This window comes from Ceraceosorus guamensis (assembly GCF_003144195.1).
Source record: "Ceraceosorus guamensis strain MCA 4658 unplaced genomic scaffold IE81scaffold_18, whole genome shotgun sequence".
Lineage (NCBI taxonomy): Eukaryota > Fungi > Basidiomycota > Exobasidiomycetes > Ceraceosorales > Ceraceosoraceae > Ceraceosorus > Ceraceosorus guamensis.
This window is the reverse complement of record NW_020290013.1, coordinates 26,059-49,970: the sequence shown is the minus strand read 5'-3', so window position 1 is coordinate 49,970 and position 23,912 is coordinate 26,059. Positions and strand designations below refer to the sequence as shown.

The window sequence follows — 23,912 nt, the reverse complement described above, 5'->3', positions numbered from 1 at the left end:
TCGCTTTTGTAATCTAATAAGCCCGCGACCAGAAATTGCAGTTGACGCTCAATGCGCTACTAGACATGTTCGCAGCTCCCTGAGCCCGTATGAGTCGGGAGGCTGTGGTGCTTTGGTTCTGAATGACGTACCTTTTCTTGAGTGAAGCTGAAGTCAAGTGTGACTGAGTCGTGGGTGTTCAGATGTTTGCATTCTCATCAATCAAGGGTGCGGTCTACGATTACGCATTCAATGATTGAGCTTCGCAGGATCACGTGTGCGCGGCGCGGTATCACAGACTACGCGGCTTTCGCTGGTGATGGATGCATCATGGAGGCGGTGCTGCACTTCGCACGCGTCGGGGTCCCCTGCAGATCATCAGCAGATGCAGCACCCGTGCGTGCGTGCGTGCGTGCATGCAGCCACCCGTTCCGCTTCGTTCTCACAGATCAAGATAAGCCAATCTATCCGACCACGACCATACGTTTGGACGAAGCTGTCCGTCGCTACGCCTGCCTCTAGGGACTCCACAGCTCGCCTTGCCGCTGTGACTTTATTTGGGTCAGATCCTTGGCTGGAGTACCCATGCAACACGTCTCATCTTGTCGCTCGACTCTTGCACGAGAGTAGCCTGTGCTGAACAGCATACCAGTGCCTGGCATCCAGCTGCTTTACTCCAGCCTTCATCCACATCATCTGCTTGCACATCACATCCATTTTCACCTCCACAGCCCCGCAAGCCGGCATCATGTCCAGCTCCGAGATCAACTCGCACATTCACAAAGTCGCGCATCCGCTCTTATCCACACATCTAGCCAATCTAAGACTGGCCACCACCTCGCCCAAACAGTTTAGGGAATTGGTCAGGAACATCACTACGGTGCTTGTTGTGGAAGCTACGAAGGATTTGGGCGTTCATGAAGTCCAGGGCGAAGGACCTTTGGCCAAATTTGAAGGGGAAGAGATTTCTGTGAGTTGCGCAGAGCAGGAAGCGGAGAGGACAGGTGTGTGCAGGGGGCAAGAGGAGAGTCGGGGCGTAAGATGTGGTGAGACGTGCGGGACAATGCGCCTTGGCATATTGTGGCCGGTGGAGGGCTTCATCTGCGGCACTTTGCGTGATGCTGCAAGAAACAGAGATAGGATCTCAGCTGCGCAAAGTCCCAAATCGCTCAGCGAGGTACATGTATGCGCTTTGCTCACCAAACGGTCTGCATTATTTGTTTTACGCTGCGATGGGCAGGGGCGCATCGGCTTGGTTCCGATCCTGAGAGCCGGCCTGGGCATGGTTGACGGTGAGCAAATGTAACTCCAAAAGTGATTAAATCTTCGTCGACGGCTGAATGACAGGATCCCCTTCCTCCTCGCGACAGCTGCGCTGGCTCTGTTGCCCGAAAACACATCAGTCCAGCACATTGGTCTCTTCAGGGAGAAGCTGAGCTTGCAGCCAGTCGAGTATTACTCCAAGGTGATTCATTGTTCCTAATTGGCGCTCCTGCGATCTAGGCAATGACGCTAATCATTCTCATTTGGCGTCTGCTCTGTAGCTTCCCGAAACGCCAAATGTGGACGAAGTGCTCATCTTGGATCCGCTCGTAGCGACGGGTGGGACAGCGATAGCGAGTGTCAAAATTGCCCGCGGCTTGGCTGGGTCGTTCCCCTTGAGCATTGCTTCTCATGCTAATGTCTGGCCCATGTCTCGGGTCTCACACCCGACCCCCAGGTCTGCGTCAAAATGATCACGGATTGGGGTATTCCTATTTCCAAAATCAGGTTCCTCTGCGTGCTTGGGTCCGCACAAGGTCTGAACAGCCTCGCCTCCGCTTGTCCTGGCCTGAACATTTGGTGAGTGGCCACCTCGATCAGGGTGGCAGCTGTAACTTGCCGAGCGACGCTTCTGATCGGTGCGAGTGTCTCCTGCCTCGCTGTAGGGTGGGAGCCATTGACCAGACGCTGAACGAGAAGGGGCTCATCATACCTGGTCTGGGCGACACGGGCGATAGGCTGCATGCGACTCAATAAGTAGAGACGGTGTATAGCCGTGAAGCCCATCATCGCTATGGCTGCAAACATGAGCCGGCATCCTCTCTATCAGCTGGCGAGCCATCCCTCGAGGTGCGACCGCACCAAGCCACCTTTTCAATGCAGCATTTGCGTACCTCGAAGGACTCCCAGCCATCTTCAATCAACATGCTGCAAGGTGAAATCGAAGGCCAAGCGCGTGCGCTCAACAAAATTGGCGTTTCATCGCAGCAATAACAGAGCATAGCACGACGCCAAAGACCCTCGATGAAATGCATGAATTTGCATGCGAGCCGACAAGGCCCACAGTGTGCCACACGCCGATCGCCTCGTTTGGCACACTATCGACAGTGGCACTGAGCATCTCTCGCATGAGGCATCATCGTGCACAGATGACTTTGCTCTTTGGGAAGATTACTTTGACTTCTTCTTCTTCTTGGGCCTCGAATCCGCCATGTCGTCGCTGCCCGACTCTGCACCTTCATCGTCCGAAGATGCTTCCGAGGGGCTACCGCCATCACTGCTGGAAGCTGCAAAGTCTTCGTCGTCTGCACAACAGAAGCAAAAGAAGATGAGCGACAACGTGCCGAGTCGACGCGTGCGCCGGACTGTAGAGGCGCTCCAGCACGGGACTCACCCTCTTCGTCCTCATCCACATCCATGGCGTCTGCGCCTCTTGACTTTTTGCTCTTCTTGCCGCCGCTACCGCTGCTCTTTTTCCTGCCTCCTTCCTCCTCATCTTCATCGTCCGTGATGATGTCTGCGAGGTCATCATCATCATCGTCGTCCAAAAGCGCATCAGCCGCAGCCGCAGCAGCATCCGCATCGTTCATCTCGCTCTTCACCCTGATCTTTCTCGCCGTAAAGTGTGCATTGAGGGCATCGTGTTCTTCCCTCGTGATGGATTGGAAAGTGTGCTCAGGACCGGACCTCTGCACCACCTTGAGATCGAAAGTCTTTGCGCTAGCTACGGCACCGCCGATCCGAGCAAAGACGACTTGATGAATGTCGGAATAGTTGATTTGGATGGGCTGCTTGGAAACCCAAATGAGCTGCTTGTCCAGCGGGTACAGCAGACCATCTGTAGCCTTCACGTTGCACTTGACGCAAGGTGCAGCGCTGCTGGCCAGCGCGCTCTGGAAAGAGTCGTTACCCGGCGCGATCAGTTTCTGTCCAGTCAAGACGCGGAACAGGGTCGTGACGACCTTGAAAGTGGGATCCTCGTAGCGCTTCTTCAACTTGCCTTCGTACTTGCTCTCTATCTCTTCCTCCTCCAGGTTCAGCTCCGCGTCCATTTCCTCGTCGCGAATGAACTGCAAAACGAGGTAGGGGTAGCGTGTTTGACCTTGCCTAATACCAGGGTCCAAGCCCACGACAAATTGCAGATGCACATCGTCGGGCCTGGGCAGCAGGAATAGCCGCGTGACGCTGGAGTAGAGGACCTTGTAGTCGTACGTCTTGCCCCTCAGGCGCAGGAATGTGGGATACATGTCGATATCGAAGCGGCCACGAGGGGTGAGCAGGAGCACATCCTTGAATATGATGATGCTATCTCCCGCCACTTGTCCGATATCCGCCTTCTCCTTGATGGCATCATGGAAAGCCGCCGCCTTGGTGTGTTCTTCCTCCTCCTCTTCGTCCTTCTTACCGCCCCCTTTCTTCTCGCCATCACCCTCGCCCTCCGCCTCGCTCAGCTCTTCCTCATCCTCATCCTTTTCCACCAAGCCAGGAATGTGCAACCTCATCTCTACCAGCTGATCTCCCACCCTCTTTTTGGGTTTCTTGAGACCATTGCTGGCCGAAGAACCGGTGTTCGCTTCCGGTTGCTGCTCATCCGGATTCAAGAACTCCATGCTGACTTCGGTCTTTCCCGCAATGTTGCTGTTGGCGATGTGATTGATGGGAACTTCAAAAGCCAGCTTGTCCCTGACCAGAAATCTCACATCCGTATCCTGCACCTCTGTTTTGCCCCAGTTCCATCCTCGAGCAGAGATCTCTACTTGATCCAAAGACTTGGAAAAGTATTCGGTCACTTTCTCTGCCAAGTGATCGTAGTCTTCTCGTTGGAATCCATCAAACGTCTCGCGAGGTGGTGTATTGGGTGCGCGTGGCTGTTTGAGGTTGATTCTGAACTGGTATCCTCGTGCCACTCTGCCGGCGGACGAAGGCGAAGCGTTCATCGCGCTTGAGCTGACATCACCGCAAGGAGCTGATTGCTCAACACGTGCACGCCCTGCCGCCACTCACTTTGTCCAATTGAAGCTCTTCATCAAGTCGGCTTCTATGGTGATCGTCTTTGCAGGCTGCCCATCAGCAGGCGTACCTTTCCAGCCCAAGCCACCAGCCGATATCCTCATCCTGCCAGCAGTAGAGTCCAGACCATAGAAGATGTTTTCGAACTGCGCGTGCACCGACATCTTGGCTCGTGCGCTGTGATCGAGCTAGTGTCAAATTAGGGAGCCAAACGAGTCAGACCCACGCGATGCGCAATGCGTGCGACTCGTGTTACGGAAATCGAGGGTCTCTCTCTGCGTCCGATGGCCTTTGTACTTTGCTTGGGCTGTGTGTGGCCTTGCTCGATGTGCTTGTAAGTCACTCAATCGTGGGCGAACAATCACTTGGGATGGTGGTGATGGCGAAGACGCTGAAGGCGTCCGAAGGGCTGGCTGAGCATCAGTCACCAGTTGAGGGTCAAAGAGCGAGTGGAGTTGAACCTGATTAGAATGTGAATGCTCTTCTGTCTGTGTGGGCTTTGCAGCGAACGAACCATCCGTGCGGCCATCTTGATCCTCTCGGCAGCCTGCAGGGCCTCACGCGTCAATTTCGCAGCGCGTGCTCGCGAGCAGCATGCGTGACGCGTTGCAGCGATGTCGAGCGGCGGTTGGGTCAAGAGTCACGAGTCAAGATGAGTAGTCGCGCGAGTCCTCAATTTGCCTCACGTGCTTAAGGCAGAAGAGGTCACGTGTCCGGCGATTAAACCCGCGCGCGCGATTCCTGATTCATCGTCCTCCCCCTCGTTGATCCAACGCTCGCGTCCACCAAGCAACTTAGGATCACGACGCAGACGACGTCGGCGGTCGATACCTTTCAAAGAACCCTTCATCATCTAGCAACGCCTTTGGGAATCAGACCGCACACGTTGTCACTGCACCAGCGCCTCTCGTTCCATCAGCTTTACTCGATCTAGTCTGCATACATACAGCTTGCAAGATGGTGCGTAGCAAGGCACGTGAAGCTCGAAAGAAAGGGGCCGGGTCACCAAGCGAGGCAGCGGTCAGACTGAGCTTGGCGGCACAGCATCGAGCTCGAAGATGGCATGCAGTAGAATGTAGCCAATTCTCATGGTGTACTACGTCGACTTGCATCCGCCCCATTGCCTTCTGATCCACGCTCCCCACGATGACTGATCTGAGGTTCTCATTCGCAGGGAGGTGGAGCGCGCTACCCTTACCCGAAAGAAGTGTGGAGTCCATCCGGTGCGTTCGGATGCTGAACAAATATCCGCACGCTTTAGCATGGTAAGGCTGACTATGCACTCATCCCTCTCATCTCTGAGCGCAGGTGGTTGGTGGAGCCAGTGAGTACTGACATTGCGAAGGGCATGCCGGGCGACCTGCTTCTTTGGATCAGCCTACACTGCTACTTGGTACTGATTCGCCCTGCTGCTGCACAGGCCACGAAACTGGAGGTCGAACACTGCGGTCTGCGCTGTAGGTATCGGAATCTTCTCTTACTTCTTGTGGAACTACAGCGTGGAGAACGAAGTGAGTAGGGCCACTACAGCACAGGGCGGAGTGGGACACGCATACGGTATTGGCGCTAGCATCTAAGAGAAGGGGGATTGCCAAGCGTGTCTGATCGGAAGGGTGCCCATCTGTGGCATGGCACGACAACATGGCCTGCGCTCTGTGCGAAAGCAGCTGGGGCAGAGCAGATGATTGATTTAAAGAGCGGTTGCGATCGCCTGGAATCAAGCCGACCTTTTTTTTTGATCGGAGGAAGAGTCGGGACACCAGACGCTCTTCAGTTCAGCACTCATCAACGCTTTCCCGTGCTCCGTCATCGCAGTCTTACCACCATGTCCCAGCCAAATGGGTACCTTCGATGCTCGTGAGTACTGAAACCTGCCTCACTCCATATCTCTATGGCCATCGCCTGGCCAAAGACAGAAGCTGAGCGCCACCGGCACTTCTCCTGTCACCCACCGCAGTGGAATCCGAAGTTGAGGGAGGCCTATGAGGAGCAGCAGAAGAAGAATCTGGCATAAGGCAACACTCATTGCTGTTGAGAATGTGAATACATGCGACGATGCTTCTATTCTGATTGATTCCGTTCGCTGCGGGACCCGCAGATCAATCGCACGAGTTTGTCACTTCAACCTGAGCTTGAAGGTCAGCGAGCCTTGATCTGTACATGTGCGGACGCGTAGATGAGAGAAGAGGGGGGCAAACAGCGATTTGAGCACGATGCGTGGCAATGATGATGCCAGCATGACCGTGACCGAGTTGCAGACAGTGAGCCAATGAACGTGCCGAACCACGAGGCTCGCGCGGCATTTGAAGCGTATTGAAGCCGTCGCGAGAGTCATCCTCCTGCTGGTGCAGGCAAGAAAGGAGATTTGTATTCACAATTTGACACGAGCGGAGTTCACCTTCGTACGAGAAGACATCACTAGCTCAACAAGACTCTGATACATGAGCAGCAGGAGCGATCTGCATCCGCTACAATAATAATGATGCTCATTACGCCATACTTCTGGATCTTACACACCAACTCGCAATCACTCGATCATTGCCAGCAATCGTGACTCGGGGATGGTCAAGTGCAGGCCGTCAGCACGGGCAAAGGACGCGGCAAAGCTAGCTCCACGACGACCACACTGCCTTGCCCCCCTGCCTCTACAACCCCTTTGATGTCCATCGTCGACCCATCGTTCACTCGTCAGAGAGCTGTCATGACTGTGACAACACGTCCGATGCATCTGTTCGCATCTTGACGACCTCAAAGGCCAATCACTGAATCACGCGGCACCTCTCTCAAGTGGCTCAAGCCCATCTAGGTCCAAATCGACACTACGCGACGTTGCGTCCAGATGGGCAGCGGTGCTTGCGGCTCAAGCCAGAGAGGGCACGCACACCACCGGCGATCACTGTGACTCTGGGCTTGTCTCTCGCTGCACAATCACCACCGCTACAGACTCTAGCCGGCTCCCTGATTTCCAGTCAAGAGTTAGAGTTTCGTGAGCTCGACAAGTCGACACAGCGAGCAGTCGAGGCAGAGCCGTCTTGACCTGTTGGTCGCAGCCGGATGGCATAGTCGGTCGATTAATTCCCACGACTGCATGGCGATTGGGCAGCTCCGGACGACATCGTTTGTGCTGTGATTGCGGGCTGTCTGCCTGCTGCCCGGGCCCAGCGCTGCTGGCGAACCCTCGGCCATGCATCATCGTGCCTTGCACGCGCGCAGAGAGAAGGAGGTCGACTCGCCCACCCCCTCGCCTCGCGGCTGCAGACCTCTCATGCAGCCGAAGTTCGCGCAGAACGACCTCGAACAAAGGCGACTGCGGGTCGAGGTTGTAATGGCGTCTGCAAAGTCAAATGCGCGTGCTAATGTGCATTCTTGTAATGGCACGACGCGCAAATTGATCCTGCTCGACAGTGCTCTGGAGCCTATGCTGATACGCGTCGAACGCGTCGCGTCTTAGCGTGGTCGTCTTTCATGCTGCATATGCACGCGCAAGCGGGTGCCGTTGGTGCGGGCCTTGCATGCTGCCACACTGAAGGTTCGAGCGCCATGCCTACCGTCGGAGTGCCCTGAGTCTGTTCACGCACAGCGGCGATATTCTGCACACGGAGCGGACAAGTGAACGCATGCACCTGCTTTCGCTAGCTCGCCTTTGTTGAAGGCGCATTCGCGGTGAGACGCAGGCGGCGCCTGCTGCTGTTTACCGCGTACGTGCGCGTGTGAGAGAACTTGCACATGCTGCTGCCATCTTGCCCGCCGCCCAGCCGCGCGCGTGCCTGCTGTATGTCAACCCAGCAGCAGCAGCGTGTGGTTTGCAAGGGCGGGCGCTGCCGAGTGATGCCAGCAGAATGCAATCACAATGCTGCAGCACCGCTCTTCAATCTAACGCGTGTGCCAGACTTTGAAACCGGCTCCTCTCCGCCCACGCCGCAACTTTATACCGGTCAGGAGCCCGACGGCGCCTTGCGGATGATGCACCTATCGAGGGCGAGCCAATTTGCCCCAAAAACGCGCCACGCGCATCGCGCGCCGCGTTTTCTCGCGCCCCTCCTTCACTCTCCCCCTTCGTACGATAGGAAAGCTGCGTTTCACCTCTTTCACCACCATCATCCCACGCCATACGTTTCTCTTCACCGCGGCGTTCCGTTTTGAAACTCGACTTCGTAAGCTTTTTCCCTCGGCATCGATCTCTGACGTCCTAAATTCGCAGCATCGTGCCTCTGAGATCACCATCTGCACACCATTTTTCTCCGCGAAAAGTTTAGCGACTTTCTATCCTGAATACATCCGATCGCGCGCGCGGACGCACGCAGCACACACGCACGCGCGGACGCGCACGCGCACGGCTCTTCACATCAAGCATTCGTCCAGCAGCAGCTATTGATCTGCGCGTCGGCGCCATCACCTCCCTTGCAGAACGTCACTCGAGACAAATCATCTACATTGCATCGCAGTGATCGTCATTTGTCAATCTCCCAGTCACGAGTCAAGCACCTAGCAAGGCAGGTCGCTTTGAATATCATCGGCATACATCTGCCGTCGGAGCTGTACCTGCATCGCAATCGACTGCACCGGTTCCTTTCAATCGGCCAACGGTGACTCGGCAACGCTTTAAACGCGCTTCCGCACGCAGCTGTCTCACGCGCCCATCACACCTTCCACTCAGTCACACTATCACAGCACATGTCAGGCGCTGAAGTGTCCGCCAATCGCGTCGGCGTTGGCACGCCTGTCAGCGGTACTGGCACACCAGGTCCCAGCAGCAATCACCCGCAGCCAAACTCCATGGGCCCGCCGCCACCGCCGCATGCTTTCGGCCCCTTTCCACCTCCGTCCTTTGCTTCTCGATCCGGCACTCCTGGGGGCTTTCCCGCTCCAAGTCAGCACAGTGGCAGCACAGGTACACCCGTCGATCACCAGTGGGCGCGCAACCAAGACCAACGCTCGCCTCCCAATCAGCAGCAACACCAGCACACTCAAGAGGCGCGATTTCTCACTTCACCGCCACCGGACGCCCAACGTCATGCTGGGCTTTACGCGCACAATTTGACAGCACCTCGACCACTGCAGCCGTATCCACGTCTGCAATCGCCCAACTCGCTCGAGCATGATTCGGCGCGCTCGCCTTCGCCTTCAAAGGGAGCGCCAAGGCCTGGCTTCGGGTTCGGAGATGCGAGCGATCGCTGGTCTGGTATCAGTGCGGTACAAGGTGCACAGGCGCCTCCTGCGCAGCAACAGAGCGGGCATACTGGCAGTGCGTTTGGCGATCCGCAAAGCTACAGGCACTCCCACTCGAGCGGCCTGCCGCCCCATGGACAACAACCTCATCCTTCCCAACAAGGACCTACTCAGCGACCGGGCGGACCGCAACGTCAATCTTCGAACCTCGGTCCTTCCGAGCCGATGGCAGGTGCTCAGGACATTTGGGCTCGAGGTTCTGGTTTCAGGCAGCCGAATGACAATGAGCGCTTCCTTGGTGGTGGTGGCCCAGCTTCTCGTCCTTACCAACCTCAGCCTTCGCCTTCATTGGCGCATGCTCCGTCCCACTTCGTCCCGCCCAATGCGGAAAATGCGCCACATGGTCCACCCACACGAGCCTTTACTCTGCCGCCCGGCGTGCCGGAGCTCGATCAACTCAACACCCGCTTTGATCCACACCAGGGCTTTGGCGGCCGATATGGCGCAGAGCCGAGCTTTGGACCATCTGGCGCAAGGGTGGAAGAGGGACCCTTCAGTGCAGGACCCCACGGGCCGCAGATGAGAGCAGGAGAGGACCGTCGCATGCAAACACCAAGCACGCTGGGAAGTTTGCCTTCTGCTGGTAATCTTAGTCCGCGGAGCATGATGCAGTACCAGGCGCAGATGAACGCCCAGCATGGCGGTCTCGTGCATGCCCAAGCAGGACTGCAGGGCGGATTTCAACCGGCAGGCGGACCTCTCTTGCAGCCTGGTGCGTCCAGTGGACCGGAGGAGATTACCACGGTGTTCATCGTTGGCTTTCCGGACGACATGACCGAGCGAGAATTCGCCAACATCTTCACGTTCGCCAAGGGCTTCGAAGCTTCTACTCTGAAGATTCCTTCGAGTGGTCAGAATGCAGCTGGCAATGGCGGCCTGCCAGGACGACCTGGTGAAGGTGGCGCCTCCAATCTCACCGGACCTGGAGGACCTTACAATCCGGTCAACTTGCAAGGCGCAGGCCTATACGACCTTGTTGGTCCTGGACCACCTGGCGGGTGGGACGATCACAACTTGTCACTCGCTCTTTCGCGTGTAGGCGCAGGCGACGGCATATCTTCGCTGTCCAACATGGGAAGCTTGTCCAGCGCGCTGCAAGGCATCGCTAATGCTGGCCAAGGAGGTCAGAATGGAGGATCAGCTGCGAAGATCAAACAGATCATTGGATTTGCTAAGTTCCGCACGCGCGCCGAAGCTCTCGAAGCTCGTGATGCGCTGAATGGGCGCAAGATCGACGCTGAGCGCGGCTGCGTACTGAAGACTGAAATGGCCAAGAAGAATCTGCACACCAAGCAGCGTCCGGTGCTAGCCAATACGGGAGGCCTAGCAGACGGGCAAGTCGGCTTCGGTCCGAGTGGTATTCATGCGCTGCAAGGTCCGCAGCCGAACTACGAAGGCAATCGCACCTCTCCGGACAAGGATGGCAGCGGCTATTCGAGGCCATCCGTGCACGGTTCATTCGCCAACATTGGTTCTGGCCCTCAAGGCCAAGCAGGTGGCTATGGAGTGCCAGGCCAGCAGGGCACCGATGGCCCAGTTGGCGGCTTTCTCGGCTCTGGCGCGCCATTCACTCATGCTCCGAACGGTATCGTCTCTCCCTTTTCAGATGGCTTCAGGTCGGACTTCTTTGGCCCGGGAGCTGCAGGGCGAGGCCCTACCAGCATGGGTCCACAGCAGGGTCAGCAAGCGTTGTCCCTCGGTCCGCAGACCCCTTCATTGATGCACCAACAGCACGCCGCCGGTGGCCAGCAGCACTTGGCTTCGGGCCAGCCCTCAGGCGAGGGTCTTGGCCTGAGCAAGGCCAGCACGCGCGATCGATGGGGTCCGGTGGGGCCACTGGACTTTGTCGAAGGCTCCGACCCAAATTTCGATGAACGGAACGATGTGGGGGCTTTACGAGATGCTCGCAGCGCCAGGCAGGATCAGCAGCAGCAGCAGCAGCAGCAAGCTGGTTCTAGGGGGCCTGATTGGTCTGCGCTAGCTTCGCCACCATCTCGATTTGGTCTGGCTAGACCAGTGGCTAGCTCAGGGGAAGGATCAGGTGATGTTGGCCCGCAGTCGTTCGCGCAAGGGTTTGCCTCGAGGATGGCAACAGGGCGGGAGGATTTTGGAATGGGGGAGTCGACGGCACAGCGCTCACAACGCACATTGCCGCCTCAAGCAGGGTCTGAGACAGCTCGCACGCAGGACAATTCAGAGTCCTTGTCGGGCCATTTGATGCAGCAGCCAGACGGCCAAGAGGGTCGTGGCAGCGTTCAGCAGAATGCATCTCAAATGAGTGATCCCAGAATCGGCTCCCCACAGCAGCATCCTTCGACTGAACGTCAAATACCCTACCAATCGTCTCAACACGTCGCCAATGATCACCGAGCTGCGCAAGCTTCCGGAGCGACAACTGGCTTCTCGCGTCCGCGCTCTCGACACGACAGTGTCGGCGCGAGATCGGCATCGATTGGCAACTTGTCCAGTCCCACCTCTCCTCTCTCGAGTCCATCAAGCCGATCCTTCTCCATCGACACCAATCCACCTGGCAACACTCTCTTCGTCGGGAACTTGCCTCAGAGCAGCTCTGCAGGCGCACTCGCTGCGCAGCTTGAAGAGCGGCTTCGCTCAGCCTTTAGTGTCAAGCCTGGTTATAGACAGCTAAGTTTCCGCGTCAAAGTTGGCGGGCCAATGTGCTTCGTCGAGTTTGACAGCGTGCAATCCGCTGGACAAAGCCTCGCCGAGCTCAATGGCGATACTCTGGGAGGGGCCGTACGGAATGGTGGCCTTCGGCTCAGTTTCTCCAAAAATCCCCTGTTCCGGAGCACGCTTCCTGGCGCAGCTGGCATTAGCTCTGGAAATATTGGTAGCTCGGGCGACCGATCTCCGGCCTCGCCACCTCTTGGGCACGGCCAGCTCAGTCTTGCTCAAGCGAGTGCTACCTTAGTGAGTTGCCGATAACAATGCGTCGGTTCGGGTACTCGCCCTATCTCTGGCTAGTATTCACGACCTTGTCCAACTTTGGCCTAGCTTAGCAGCAACCCGGTCTCCCAGCTCGACCTCGATACGCTTGACAATGTGGAGGAGTCGTGAGTTTTGATTTCGGGCAGGAGTGGGCGTACATCATTCTCGCAGCCATCATTGCTTACCTCGCGATTCGACAGATCCTACCACGTTGGTTATGACGACGGACATCATCACGGCGTCTTGCACGGCAAATTCGAGGGTCGATCGATCGGTCGCACAAAGGGCTTTGAGCTGTGGGAAGAAGTCGGATACTACGAGAGCATGTCGCAGACGTGGCTTTCTCTTCTCGACGCGCAGACATCGCATCCTGCGGCTTTGTGAGTCGCAGACTGCCGGAGTAGATTCGCACGTCGACGCTGGCTGAGTACTCTTTGGTCGTCACAGATCGAGAAAGCAGCAAAAGCAGCGTCAGCAGCTCGTCAACCTCCTATCGCTCATAGCCTCATTTCCCATGGCCAACACGGCCTCGAGCGCGGTCGCGCTCGGGCAAGAAGGCAGCTTGGGCGCCTTGCAGAGCCACACGCCACCTCACAAAGCTGCTCAATCGGGGCTGATCGCCAAAGCTCAAGACGAGGGCGAGGATGTGGACGCTCAGCTCGACATCCTTGACCACCTCGAACGAATCAGAGCGCGATACAAATCGCTTTGCAGTGTTCTCGGCGTTCGTCAGCGCATTCGCGCTGCTGATGCTGAGCACGAGAAAGCTAGTGACGGCGATGGCATTCTTTCGGGGGCGAGAATGGCATTCGTCAAGGGTCGCGCGTTCAATCCTGAACATCTGGCTTTTTGAGGAACCTACGCGCAGGCATTCAGTCGAACCAGGGACGACGACCAGCAATCCTTCTATACCCACCTGACATTTCAACGAACAGGTTTCACTCTTGGTCTTTGCACTTTCCGCGGCTCAAGAAACTTTCACATTTTCCCGATTCGGCATCCAAAGAACGCACAAGGTTTCTCCTCCTCGTCTTTGCAGACCGTCATCGTATCCACACATGTACACTCGACATTTCTGCACCGCGTAGGCCTCGATTGCGTGATCGCACCTCAACATACTCGTCTCCTTTGCACGCGGTAAAATCCAGGGCTTTTCGTGTCTATTCTTCATCTCTCTCTCTCCACACTTTCAATGCACCCTTCTTCCCCCGCATCGACATCGCATTCAGATTCCTTCAAAGCTTCTCCCAATCCGTACCACGAAATAAGTGTCGCACATTCTCATCCTTTTCTCGCCCACCTCTCATCTGTGGTCACTGCGCCTCGCACTGCAACTATCACGCATGCCATCATCAACGCAAGTCCATTGTTGCCGTCTTGTTGGTCTCGTGTTACTTATCGGTGTGCGCGGCTCGCATGTCGCTGTGAAAGGGGGCAGGTCGAAGGCTGTATAGCCCTTTGGGAGACCTGAGCGTGTACAATCGCAGCAGATGCCTCTGACAAGCCCGTCTTCATCCGCGATAGCCTCAAGCAACCACGATCCCAAGGTTCGAGATGGTCTTGCGGAACATTTCTACGCGGCCGAGCGCGTAGCGCAGCTGTGGAGGCGCAAAAGCGGGAAAATTCGTAATGAGCCCAAGCAGAACCACGGTACATTCGAGCATTCGTATTACCCACGTTATCGAAGCTTTCGCTGCAGCCCGGCCCTACCAATGGTGTGTGAGCTACAGCGCCCACGATGCATGCGTCCGTAGACCGATGACCGATCTCGGTGCCATCGTCCCAGTGTTCTCTGACGCGCTCCTTGACAGTCTGCAGCAGCCCTTCGACGCGCTCTCGAGAGAACGTGATGCCCCAGAGGGCCCAAACGGCATGGCAGGCGGGGAGCCACACTTTGACTTCCCGCTCGAGACGATCCACCTCGCGCTCCAAGCTTGCATCGAGGCGGACCAACGCACTTTGCGCGTGTATTTGTGGAGAACGCGCGTTCATCGCCGGGGACTTGACAGCCTCTAGCGGCCCAGCGTCCTTGAGTGATCCGAAGGCCGAAATGGGACTGAGCGCTGATGCAGGCTGATCGTGGTCAGAGTTAACCGTGTCGATGCTTGATCTGCTTGCCTGCGTCTGTCCATTGGACTTTTCCAGCGCCTTGATTTGCTGTTGAGTGCCCGGAGTCGCTTGACCGTCCGTCAAGGAGTCGCCCGATCCCAAGCGTGATGTCGATTCGCCTGCGCTGCTTGAGATGGCAGAGGGTGGCAACGGGGCCAAGGCTGGCACATCTGCTGTAGACGTGGTAGCGCTTGGCAATTTAGGAGTTTTGCCTCGCATGCGCATGAGACGCCCCTGTTCTGCGTACGCCCGAAGCCATCGTCGCCGCATCTCGGTGGAGGGATACGGTCCATTGGCTGTCATGTTCCAAGAGTCAGTAGGGTGGTCATAATCGGCCCCCATCTCAACAAACATGTTTGCGATGTCATAAGCCCGCGGCTGTCGGCGAGGAGAGGAATGCATCAGCTCGCGAGCTTGGTTGCAACACGTTTGCGAATGGAACTCACTCCGTGGTTGAGGTACTCCATATCAATGACCACCAAACGTTCGTGTGGCACTAGATTCTTTCGGGAGCGTGATCTTGATCTAGGCTGAGCGGCGCCACCCAATGGCGAAGCTGCGTCTTCGGCTGCTCTGATCCTAGGCATGCCGGACGCCACAGGTCTATTTGGATTCATCTCTTTTCGAATGAGCAGATTGCCGTACTGCGTATCTCCGTGCGTCAGCACTCGTCGACTGTGGCCTTCGCGCCTTTCCCACGCGCGTGTGTATCGTTTGAATGCGTCCATTTCCAAGACCAGGCGCTGAAGATCTATAGCTGAGATGGCGAGCAACAAAGTCCGAAGAGAGGAGACGGGACCAATGTTGAGAGAGGTCGGCACAGGCTTGCTACCATCCATCGGAGCGAGCTCGCCTCCATTCTCGCAGGCAGCGCCTGGAAGTGATGCGCTCAATTGGTATGGGCAATTCCGCAGAGCTGCAGCACACGCGGCACGCCCTTCTGGCGAGCGAGCAAACTCGTCCACAATAGCGAGCACCTTTGCTGCCTCTCTAGACCACCGCTTGGTCCGCCGCCACACACCCGGGTACGGATCTCGAGAGTGAGATCCGGTCCGCTGCCTGCTGTGGGCGCGATGGCCTGAAGACTGATGCGAATACGCCTCGCCCGACATGGCACTTCCACGCCGTGCCGCATTCACAGAATCGGTGTAGGAGTCTGCACGCAAGGCGGGCGACTTTAAAGGATAATTGTCCAAGCTAGAGGTCGATGCAGTGCTCGAAAATGACGTTGCCAAAGAGTCGAAAGAGGTCACACTGTTGTTGCGATGTTGCGGGAGCCTGCCACGCATCTCCAGAGCCTGAGCTCGAGCACCCGTAGCGGCAGCGTCGGTGATGGAAGAGGCCTGCGCAGGTGGAACCTCGTCTTTGGGCGTCATAGGTGCAGGACTGTCCCTCATGAGACGTTGCTGAGAGCTTGCAGCCGAAGGTTGAAAGCTTCCGGATCCCTGACCGAGGTTGGCCGAGACATTAGCGGCAGATCTTGCGGATTGCTGATGAGGGATCGCGGACGGTCGACGAGGCCTGTGGCTACGTGCGAAAAGACCTCTCTCAATGCCGCGACCGAACCCCTTCTCGCTTGGAACGTGAAGGTCGCCCTGCTCTAGCACTGTGCGAATAGGATCGAGCGGCACTTCGTGCAGCTCACGCATGCGTCGAGCAGCCCATTGCGAGGGACCTTCCTTGCCCCTGAGCAGCAAGCTCCCATCCTCGCCAATGGTTTCGGTCCGATCGCCTAGGTCTCGCATTCCGGACTTGCCGATCGGTACACAGTCAAAAAATTCTGTTGCGAAAAAAATTTTCCTATGTGCTCAATACTATGCGCAGCTTCTCAAAGATGCTCACTCACCTTCCACGCGGCCATTCGCAAATGTACCAAGAATATGCGGCTATAATAAGCACGTTCAAAGCGTGATGGGCTCAGCTCTCTTGCCGGCTCCACACGTAGGTTGCTGCCCGACTCACTCCGATCTCGTACAAGCTAGACAAGGTGTGCAAAATCAAAAGTTCTGCACGCCTACTCAAGAGCACCTCGGTCGCAGTACCGTATATGCGCAGCAAGACCGTTGGTGGACCGATCAACGCTTCACTGTCTGCACCAGCCCTGCGCCTGTCTTCATCGCTGACCTTGTAGGACGCAAAGATGACCACGTTCGAGAATGCGCCGCTGACCCGCTTGAGCCCGAGGCTCTCTCGTCGTAATGGCAGGAGCGCGGGATGGACGTCACTTTCCGCCCAGCCGCCCAGCTTCAGTTCTTTGCTGAACATGTCCAGCACTTTCTTGCGGAATGCAGGGGTATCGAATTCCCTTTTGAGGACGATTCGGCTGCGTCAGCGAGAAGCCCATCCGGCATCACCTCGAGATTTGAATCTTCGCGGCGCTTACCTGGCGGTCAATTTCCATCCTCGTGCTGCCGGAACCCCACTCGCGTGCATGTCTTCCTCATCCTCATCTTGCACATCGAACCCTTGTCCCTCACCCTCAAGCTCGTCTACGATGGCTTCGTCCAGACCGTCATCATCGGGCTGAGACGCAGCGCTTCTGTCTGAGGCGTCGGTCGAGCGTGACCAAGGAGTACGCGATTCGGAGCCAGGGACTGGCGTTGCTGCTCCGCTCATACCGTCTCTGGAAGCGTGTGGTGGAAGTGATCGGCCTGGAAAGGCGTAACGGCTGCTGGTGCTTCCGCCTGCATTCGCATCCCTCGGTCCCTGCGTATGCGTGGGCCAGTCATCCAAAGATAAAGACGCCAGCTCTGAGTCGTAATCGGAAGAGTCGGTCGAGGAAGATGTGTATGCTGACAGAGCCGGAGAAGGTGAGGGAGACCACGCTGGCGAGAAGGCGACCAGATTGGGCGACGCTTCTATGCCTCCTTGCTCCGACAGACCCGAGCTGCTGGCTTCCTTGAAGTCGCCGCTGCCTGAGAGCCGCGAATCATCCTCTGGCCCGCGGCTACCTCCTGAGCGTGGCCATGATGGCATCCTGCTGGGCTAGTTGCGTTGTCTTGAACGTCACAGGTGCTTGCCGAATCTGGGTGATCGTCGATCTTGTCCCGCTACGCCAACAGAGCTTAGCAACGCAAGAAGGGTGGGGGCCTCATTCAGCCTCAAGACTGTCGTGAGCAATATGAATCACGAATGTGTCGAGCAGGTACCGCGTCACGCGACCTTTGCCCAAGATGTAGCCTGAAGCGAGTGGCCGCACAGATTCGTGCTACGTGACTTATTGAAGAGCACGTGCACGACGGCAGGACGACTGGTGACTTCGCTTCGATTGATCAAGCGCAAGAGGGTGGGCTGTCGGGGCGTGCGGCTATGCTTGCCAGCAGGTGGAATGAATGTTCGAGCAGCGGCTCTCGAGGGTGCGACTGTGGGGAAAAGGGGGAATCGAGCGTGAGATGCTTGCAGCGCAGTGTGTGCGAAAGCGAACGTTCAGTCATCGGCGCAACAAACGCACAAGGACCTCTCGAACTCTGCGAAAGCGCGTTATAGGTCAAGCCTTTTGCCGGCGTAACTTCCGCGCTGCAGCCACTCACACTCACGACTGCAGAGTGCAGCGCGCGCGCGTGGCAATTGAGTCGTCGCGATCGATGATGGCCTCGATCGCGCGTCCGCGCACGCGTGCAGCGCCCTTGCGAGCAACGCACCATGCCCGCGGACGTCACCGCGTTAGGGAGTAAACCCGCGGCACATGCGCCGCATCACGTGCTACGCGTCGCGACGTGGATGACTTCTCGTTCTTGTCTGCTTCAGCGTTCAAGACACTCTTACAGTTGTCCGCACCTTTCCCTCTCTGATATCAAGAACGGACTTCCACCGCTTGAGAGGAAGGACACAAATCAGTACCATAAAGTATTGCTGTTGGAGCTCAGGGCTAGACAAGATCCTCTTGAAGCGACGGCTCGAGTCAAGATCGGTGAAAGACGGCCAACTCGAATGTCTACACAAATTAGGACCGGCCACAGCATCAATTGTGCGCCACATTGCAATAAGGGAATGTTATTGCCATTTCTACAAAAAGAATGCTCCGCTACAGAATGAGTTGAGGTGCTACTAGGTGACGACTTGGTCTGAGCTTGAAGCTCAATTCTTTGCAAGCGTGTTCTTGTACAGCATCTGAATGACAAAGGCGCGAGGGTGTCAGGGAGGCCCCTACTACGCTGTCTCAACCTTCGAGAACACTCACGTAGGGCTGACGCGCCATGTGACTCTGTTCGACTTTGGCCCGTCCAGATCGCCTAGTCTCGACAAAATTTTCTCGCCAGCCGCCTGCAAGATCCTGAAGGAGGCGGGGCTGAAAGTGTGAGCAAAGTGTCGGTCATGCGTCCGAGCTAGCATCAAGCAGATGCTCACATGATTGCGCTTGGCTATCCCTGGTCCGATGTAGCTGCGAAACTTCGTGATTTGCTGGCGCAAGGCGCCTTCCCGATGGCCCTTTGCTCTAAGCCATGAGATGAGCTCCTCGACGTCATCTGCGCTCGTGTACACCGCCCACTCATTGGGAGCCAGAACGCCTTCCGCGCCTTGTTCCTCCTCTCTGCGCTTCATCAAAAGAGCTGGTCCCCTCTCGTACTCCAACGAAGCGAGTGACCATTCTTCGTCGGAAGCACCTTGAACAAACAGGCGCCCAGTTGAGTAGTTCACGGCTCCGTGGGAGGTGACGAGGGAGGCGCTGCCGATGCCATCAAACCACCAATACCGGTCAAAGAAGCGGTCCCTTCCTAGCGGCATCAGCCTCGGCGCAAGAGCCCACCTCCTGAACTCGCGATCAATGAAGTCCTCCTGCTTGTCAAGACGGATTTCCTCTTCGATCAGCTTGTTCCTCTCAGATGCCAGCTGTTTCGCCTCTTGCGTTTTGGCGCGGTGTGCCTCCCGTGCTGCAGCTTGATCCGCGGCGCGCTTCCTCTCCTGTGCAGCTCGCTCAAGCGCACGAGCTCGTAAAGCTTCTTGCCGTGATGGGAGTCGTTGCGACTTCGTGCTGATGTCTACATCCGAGGCTTCGCTTTCTGCCACTTCTTCGACATCGCCATTGGAAGAGTCTAATTCATCTTTTTCCGAGCTACTGTCGCTTTTTTGCGCTGCATCGCCTTCCAATCCGTTGGAGTCTGCCTTTGTTGCTGAGCCATTTGCGGTCTGTTCACCAGCGCTCTCTTCTTTCTTGTGAGCCTCCTCAAAGGCAGCTCGATCTTCTGCAAGCTTCTTGCGCGCTCTAGAGACATCGATCCGCTCCTTTCGCAGCTCGGTTAGGGTGGCTTCGCACTCGTCGTAAAACCCTCGGACCGGTCGAGTCATGACCGCCAATTCGCAAAGGAACGATATAGCTGCGAGTTTATCCGACATGGGCAAGTGCGGATACCGCTGCTCCACATTCGCAAAAGTCTCCGCAACGAAAGCACCATCCACATCGACGGCGTCTGGATGCTCCACCCCTGTCAGCTGCGAAAGTATCGCCAAGAGACGGGGGAGACTTTGAGAGGTGGCCCGCTTGTAGAGGGCTCCGACAAGACTTCTTTCCCAGCCGTCACGATCCTCCTCTGCTTTAAGCAGTCGTTTCTCCCACCCGGCACCAAGAGAGCGAGCACTAGCAAGCAGAGTTGTTTCGCTTTCGCTAAACCTTGACCCGTTTGCGCCGTTCTCTCCCGAAGCGTCGCCGTCGCTTGCTGCCTCGTCGCTCTCCTCCTCAGCGTCATCTTCTGTGCCGCCGTCTTCATCATCGTCATCCAGCTCATCTTCCTCCTCGTCCTCTTCCTCATTCGCGGGGGCTGTATTCTTTGCAGCGCTCTTCTTGTTATTTCTGGCAGCAGAAGTTGATGCCCGCTTCGCAGCAAGCTGCGCAGGGGCCAGATCTTTTGAATGGGGTCCGTCTCGAACGACGACATTGATGAGCGCTGCATGAATCTCAGAAATGAGAGCGCAAGGGGGCTCGTTGGTCGCGTGGCGCAAAGCAGCCTCGTAGTCGTCCAACGAAAAAGGCGACAGCATCAGTGGCTTGCCGCACGCCTGCAAGAAGAAGTACGTGTTGAGTAGCGGCTCGATCATAGTGTGTGGCACGGAGAGATCACGGCTGGGTACGGGCCGATCGCGACGACGGGCCACTTGTTCGTCGCGTCCTTTGCTCATCAGCTCGCGATGGGTGATTGGATCGACCTGAAGATCCTCAATTGGGTACTTGATATTCCTACGACGCTCAGCTGCGAGACGCTTTTCCTCCTCCTCGCGTCGTGCAGCTTCTGCGGCTTCCGCAGCTGCAGCAGCAGCTGCCGCGTTCTCTGCTGCCGATGCGCCCACCTTTCGGTTGCGTTTCTTGGCTGGGGCAGGTGCGGTTTCCTCGTCCTTGGTTTCCTGAAGGATAGAGAGCGAACGCTGGAATCAGAATCCCGTTTCTGCGGCATGCTCACCGATAGCACACAACTCCTGATACCGGAACCACTTACCAACTTGCGACGCTTGCTGAGTTGTTGTTCTCGGATGAGCCTATGCATGTCCTGCACAGCCTCTGACGGAAGCAGCGGAATCCCAAACTGCTGTGCGATGGGCACCCGCACAGTCCAAGGCGAGCCGATCGCCGCATCGCGCTCCAAACACTCTTTGAGGTACTTCTTCAAAATGACTTTGGAGAAATGGCGGCGGTCGCGTCTGCAGCGGTAGTTGAAGCTAAGATCAGCGGACGGAGCGCCAGAGCATGTGATTCACGAGAAAGACTCACGTCAGGTGCTGGTCCCTTACTTCCGTCAGGCTGCCCACGAAGGAGTCCTCCTAGAGTCCAAGGGAAAGCATCAGCCATGCACAGCAGACTGGCCATCAGTGTGCAGTACCCACATCGTCTAGAAAGCGGACATGATACAAGTAGTCTGCCGGATCGTCAATTTGATTCGCCTCGGCTTCATCTTTGTTCAGATCCGTTCCATATACATGGGTGACGTCCTTCATGCGATGCGCATGCGAGGATCCTTCGCCGTGTCGCTCGTCTTCTGAGAGCTCGCTGAGGTCGGACTCGGCATCGGGGCCCGCCAGCAAGTTTACGCGTGCTCTTTTGAGGACGCCGTTCTCGGACTTGACGGGCGAGGGACCGCCTGCGGATTTGGTGCTACCCTTTTTCTTGCTCCTGGCGGCATCCGCCTCTTCCTGTGCTCGTCGTAGAAGGGGACGCGGGGGGAAAACTTTGACGATGCGCGCCCAGTAGCTGTGGTCGGGGTCGAGTCTCAGTTACGTGTTCGCAAGCAGACTCAATCTCAAAGCCTCACCGTGTTCCACTCCTCTCTACCTGCACAGTCTCTTGTTCGAAGAAGCGATTCGCGAAGCGATCGTAGGCCTTGTCCACCAGGTTGTCCAATCGGCCAGCGACCACTGTTGCGTGATGGTGCATGGGTAATCAGCGTCTGGTACGTGCACTGTGCGCTCCAGCCCTCTCGAGCAAAAGTGATGCCACGTGTCACGCTCACCAAATTGTGCTGCTCGGAGTAGTGGGCCTTTCAAAGCTTGGGGAAAGCGGCGATGGAGCTCCTTTGCCTCCTTCTCTTCACTCTGAAGAGCTTCCAGGTAGGTCAAGCCCTGGCGACCGGAGAGTTCGCACTGAAAACGTCTTTGATTGAAGAAAGACAGTCTCGAAGCGTACGACCTGGGCAGTTCAGACGAAATCATGTGATGAGAGTGTCACTGATGTCAGTGGGCTATTACCCGCGCGGTGGATCCGCACGCGCCACCATCCTTTTGAACAAATTCCAGAACTTCGACCGCAGCACGCGCTCCATTGCGGATTTCCCTTGTGCTCGCTTCCATGTTGACATATTTATGGCGACGACACGTTCTTGAACAATGTCGCACAAGAGCATCGCCCTGTGGACATAGCCCTCGCAAGGCGCGACTTGGTGGGACGTGCCCGTCACTCACTCGTAGTCCAAGAATATCTCCCCGCTCAAGGTAAGGTAGTAGGCCTCCACATCATCTCCCATCTGGCCCGGGTCTGGAGCAGGGATCATCTCCACCGCTTTGCGCTTGATGAGAACCATCTTGCCGTGCGTAGACGCGTCTAGACGCGCTCGTGAGTGTGGCCCGAAGGACGCGCGCTTTCGAAGTGTCGTGAGAGAGGCGGAGAGGGTGAGAAGAATGAAGAAGAAGAAGAAGAAAAATCGCCGCGAAGCCTTGGGCGGAGGTGGTGGCTGTGCTAATGGTGAAGAGCGGACAAGAAGGCCATCTAGCGCAATGATCGAGCGCTTTGCGCGTTTTAGATGGAGGTCGACTTGATGAGAGCGGTGATCAGGTGGCCAAGCGAGAGAGGCGATGTGGAAAGGGGGATTTTCGGGTGGAGAGGGTATTTTGATCGACCAGCAGGACACCCCCCCTCCGGAGCAGCGTGCATGCATGCACTCACCATTAGCAGCAATAGCTCGGCTTTGCGCCCGTGCAGGAAGCTTCGCAGCAGCAGCAGCAGCGCTACTGCCGCTGCTACCAGAACATCACGACGCACCTCGTTCCGCGCCGCCGTTCACGCGCGCGGGCCAACCGCGCGCGCGTCGGGTTCATCTCGCGCGCCAAGCTTGATGATGCGCGGGCGCGCGTGTGCGCGTTTGGGCTGGCGCCACGCGCATATTTCGATTGCAAAACGCGCCGCGCGCGTCGTAACAAGCAAAAGGTGCAGACTCGTTCGTGACTCTCAATTGAGCCCTAAGCAGCATCATACGGATCGTCGTAGATTTGAAATCTAGACCCAAACGCGGTTGGTTTGAAATCGAAAACAGCTGTGATTTTTTCTCTTCAAGATTCTCACTTGCAAGTGATTAAAGTCTAGGAAGCCTGCATGCTATTCGAACAGATCCCAACGACTTCCACAGCTCACCCTCGCTACGATACGTCTTTTGAAAGTCTTAGACCTGTCAGCTCATGGCGCACATCAGCGTTGCGTTTCAATCTTTCATGGCGCGAAGGGAAACCAGTCCGACCTGCGAGATCGAAGCGTGCACGATAGCATCCTTTTTGCTACCTCCCCTAGAACGCGACACAAGCGAGCAAGACAACAAGTGTTGATTGGACTGCTGAGAAGAGCACCGTGCGTGGACGACTGTCCATCAGCGGACGGGCTATTGTGATTACGTAGCATCTGACCAAAGTGTAAGGGTATGAAACACGCCAAATATGTCACAGTATTCGAAAGAAAGCAGAGGCAGGCAAAGGAGCGTGAGGAAAAGGAGCACGGAAAGGCGATCAGAGAATGAAAGTGAAGAAAGAGCGTGAGACGGCTACACCAATGAACGTCGTATATGCTTTCGCTCAGCCGGAAGCACCACGGTAGCGTGGCCAAGCAGGATGAAGGAGGCGATGAGAGCACCGAGAAAAGCTTCAAGTGTTGTATCCAGTATGTGAGGCCGCTGGGTCGTTGTGATTAT

General features: G+C 56.6%; 7 protein-coding genes across 7 annotated transcripts; 4 read left to right on the top strand and 3 right to left on the bottom strand.

Annotated features, from left to right (window-relative positions):
* The first annotated feature begins 445 nt into the window (after positions 1 to 445).
* On the top strand, positions 446 to 2,289 carry IE81DRAFT_322215 (PRTase-like protein). The gene is made up of 6 exons (XM_025513562.1): positions 446 to 949; positions 1,220 to 1,271; positions 1,350 to 1,444; positions 1,524 to 1,595; positions 1,700 to 1,821; positions 1,908 to 2,289. Exons 1-6 carry the CDS (start codon positions 728 to 730, stop codon positions 1,996 to 1,998), a joined length of 654 nt encoding a protein of 217 aa, XP_025370727.1. The 5' UTR covers positions 446 to 727; the 3' UTR covers positions 1,999 to 2,289.
* On the bottom strand, positions 2,256 to 4,741 carry IE81DRAFT_322214 (SSrecog-domain-containing protein). Its single transcript, XM_025513561.1, has 3 exons — positions 4,246 to 4,741; positions 2,636 to 4,149; positions 2,256 to 2,546 (listed from the first exon to the last, which is right to left on the bottom strand). Exons 1-3 carry the CDS (start codon positions 4,413 to 4,415, stop codon positions 2,413 to 2,415), a joined length of 1,818 nt encoding a protein of 605 aa, XP_025370726.1. The 5' UTR covers positions 4,416 to 4,741; the 3' UTR covers positions 2,256 to 2,412.
* Positions 4,742 to 5,112: 371 nt separating this feature from the next.
* Positions 5,113 to 6,376, top strand: IE81DRAFT_322212 (hypothetical protein). Its single transcript, XM_025513560.1, has 6 exons — positions 5,113 to 5,211; positions 5,426 to 5,474; positions 5,560 to 5,575; positions 5,672 to 5,762; positions 6,067 to 6,108; positions 6,209 to 6,376. The coding sequence occupies exons 1-6, from the start codon at positions 5,209 to 5,211 to the stop codon at positions 6,263 to 6,265; spliced, it is 258 nt and encodes an 85-aa protein (XP_025370725.1). The 5' UTR covers positions 5,113 to 5,208; the 3' UTR covers positions 6,266 to 6,376.
* Positions 6,377 to 10,251: 3,875 nt separating this feature from the next.
* On the top strand, positions 10,252 to 12,423 carry IE81DRAFT_288439 (hypothetical protein; the record flags this gene model as incomplete). Its single annotated transcript, XM_025511762.1, has 3 exons — positions 10,252 to 10,330; positions 10,604 to 10,777; positions 11,870 to 12,423. The coding sequence occupies 3 exons, from the start codon at positions 10,252 to 10,254 to the stop codon at positions 12,421 to 12,423; spliced, it is 807 nt and encodes a 268-aa protein (XP_025370724.1).
* Positions 12,424 to 12,516: 93 nt separating this feature from the next.
* IE81DRAFT_288504 (hypothetical protein) lies at positions 12,517 to 13,279 on the top strand (the record flags this gene model as incomplete). Its single annotated transcript, XM_025511766.1, has 3 exons — positions 12,517 to 12,551; positions 12,627 to 12,806; positions 12,874 to 13,279. Coding segments are annotated over 3 exons (621 nt in total), but the record flags the coding sequence as incomplete, so codon positions are not given.
* A 673-nt stretch (positions 13,280 to 13,952) lies between these two features.
* IE81DRAFT_346374 (kinase-like protein) lies at positions 13,953 to 17,511 on the bottom strand (the record flags this gene model as incomplete). Its single annotated transcript, XM_025516036.1, has 6 exons — positions 13,953 to 14,024; positions 14,104 to 14,913; positions 14,982 to 16,315; positions 16,382 to 16,421; positions 16,498 to 16,840; positions 16,919 to 17,511. The coding sequence occupies 6 exons, from the start codon at positions 17,509 to 17,511 to the stop codon at positions 13,953 to 13,955; spliced, it is 3,192 nt and encodes a 1,063-aa protein (XP_025370722.1).
* A 999-nt stretch (positions 17,512 to 18,510) lies between these two features.
* Positions 18,511 to 22,805, bottom strand: IE81DRAFT_300284 (hypothetical protein). The gene is made up of 9 exons (XM_025512211.1): positions 22,420 to 22,805; positions 21,972 to 22,147; positions 21,774 to 21,876; positions 21,349 to 21,712; positions 21,236 to 21,285; positions 20,964 to 21,165; positions 18,883 to 20,871; positions 18,716 to 18,808; positions 18,511 to 18,645 (listed from the first exon to the last, which is right to left on the bottom strand). The coding sequence occupies exons 1-9, from the start codon at positions 22,536 to 22,538 to the stop codon at positions 18,613 to 18,615; spliced, it is 3,129 nt and encodes a 1,042-aa protein (XP_025370721.1). The 5' UTR covers positions 22,539 to 22,805; the 3' UTR covers positions 18,511 to 18,612.
* Between the last annotated feature and the right edge of the window lie 1,107 nt (positions 22,806 to 23,912).

Coding starts and splice junctions, on each gene's coding strand:
- IE81DRAFT_322212 (XM_025513560.1), top strand. Junction 5,763..6,066: donor ACTACAGCGTGGAGAACGAA/GTGAGTAGGGCC, acceptor CCGTCATCGCAG/TCTTACCACCATGTCCCAGC. Junction 6,109..6,208: donor AATGGGTACCTTCGATGCTC/GTGAGTACTGAA, acceptor CACCCACCGCAG/TGGAATCCGAAGTTGAGGGA.
- IE81DRAFT_322215 (XM_025513562.1), top strand. CDS start 728: ATGTCCAGCTCCGAGATCAACTCGCACATTCACAAAGTCGCGCATCCG. Junction 1,272..1,349: donor CGGCCTGGGCATGGTTGACG/GTGAGCAAATGT, acceptor TCCTCGCGACAG/CTGCGCTGGCTCTGTTGCCC. Junction 1,445..1,523: donor CAGTCGAGTATTACTCCAAG/GTGATTCATTGT, acceptor TCTGCTCTGTAG/CTTCCCGAAACGCCAAATGT.
- IE81DRAFT_322214 (XM_025513561.1), bottom strand. CDS start 4,415: ATGTCGGTGCACGCGCAGTTCGAAAACATCTTCTATGGTCTGGACTCT. Junction 4,150..4,245: donor AAGAGCTTCAATTGGACAAA/GTGAGTGGCGGC, acceptor GTCCGCCGGCAG/AGTGGCACGAGGATACCAGT. Junction 2,547..2,635: donor TGTGGATGAGGACGAAGAGG/GTGAGTCCCGTG, acceptor TCTGTTGTGCAG/ACGACGAAGACTTTGCAGCT.
- IE81DRAFT_300284 (XM_025512211.1), bottom strand. CDS start 22,538: ATGGTTCTCATCAAGCGCAAAGCGGTGGAGATGATCCCTGCTCCAGAC. Junction 21,877..21,971: donor ACTCCGAGCAGCACAATTTG/GTGAGCGTGACA, acceptor ATCACGCAACAG/TGGTCGCTGGCCGATTGGAC. Junction 21,166..21,235: donor GTAAGGGACCAGCACCTGAC/GTGAGTCTTTCT, acceptor CTACCGCTGCAG/ACGCGACCGCCGCCATTTCT.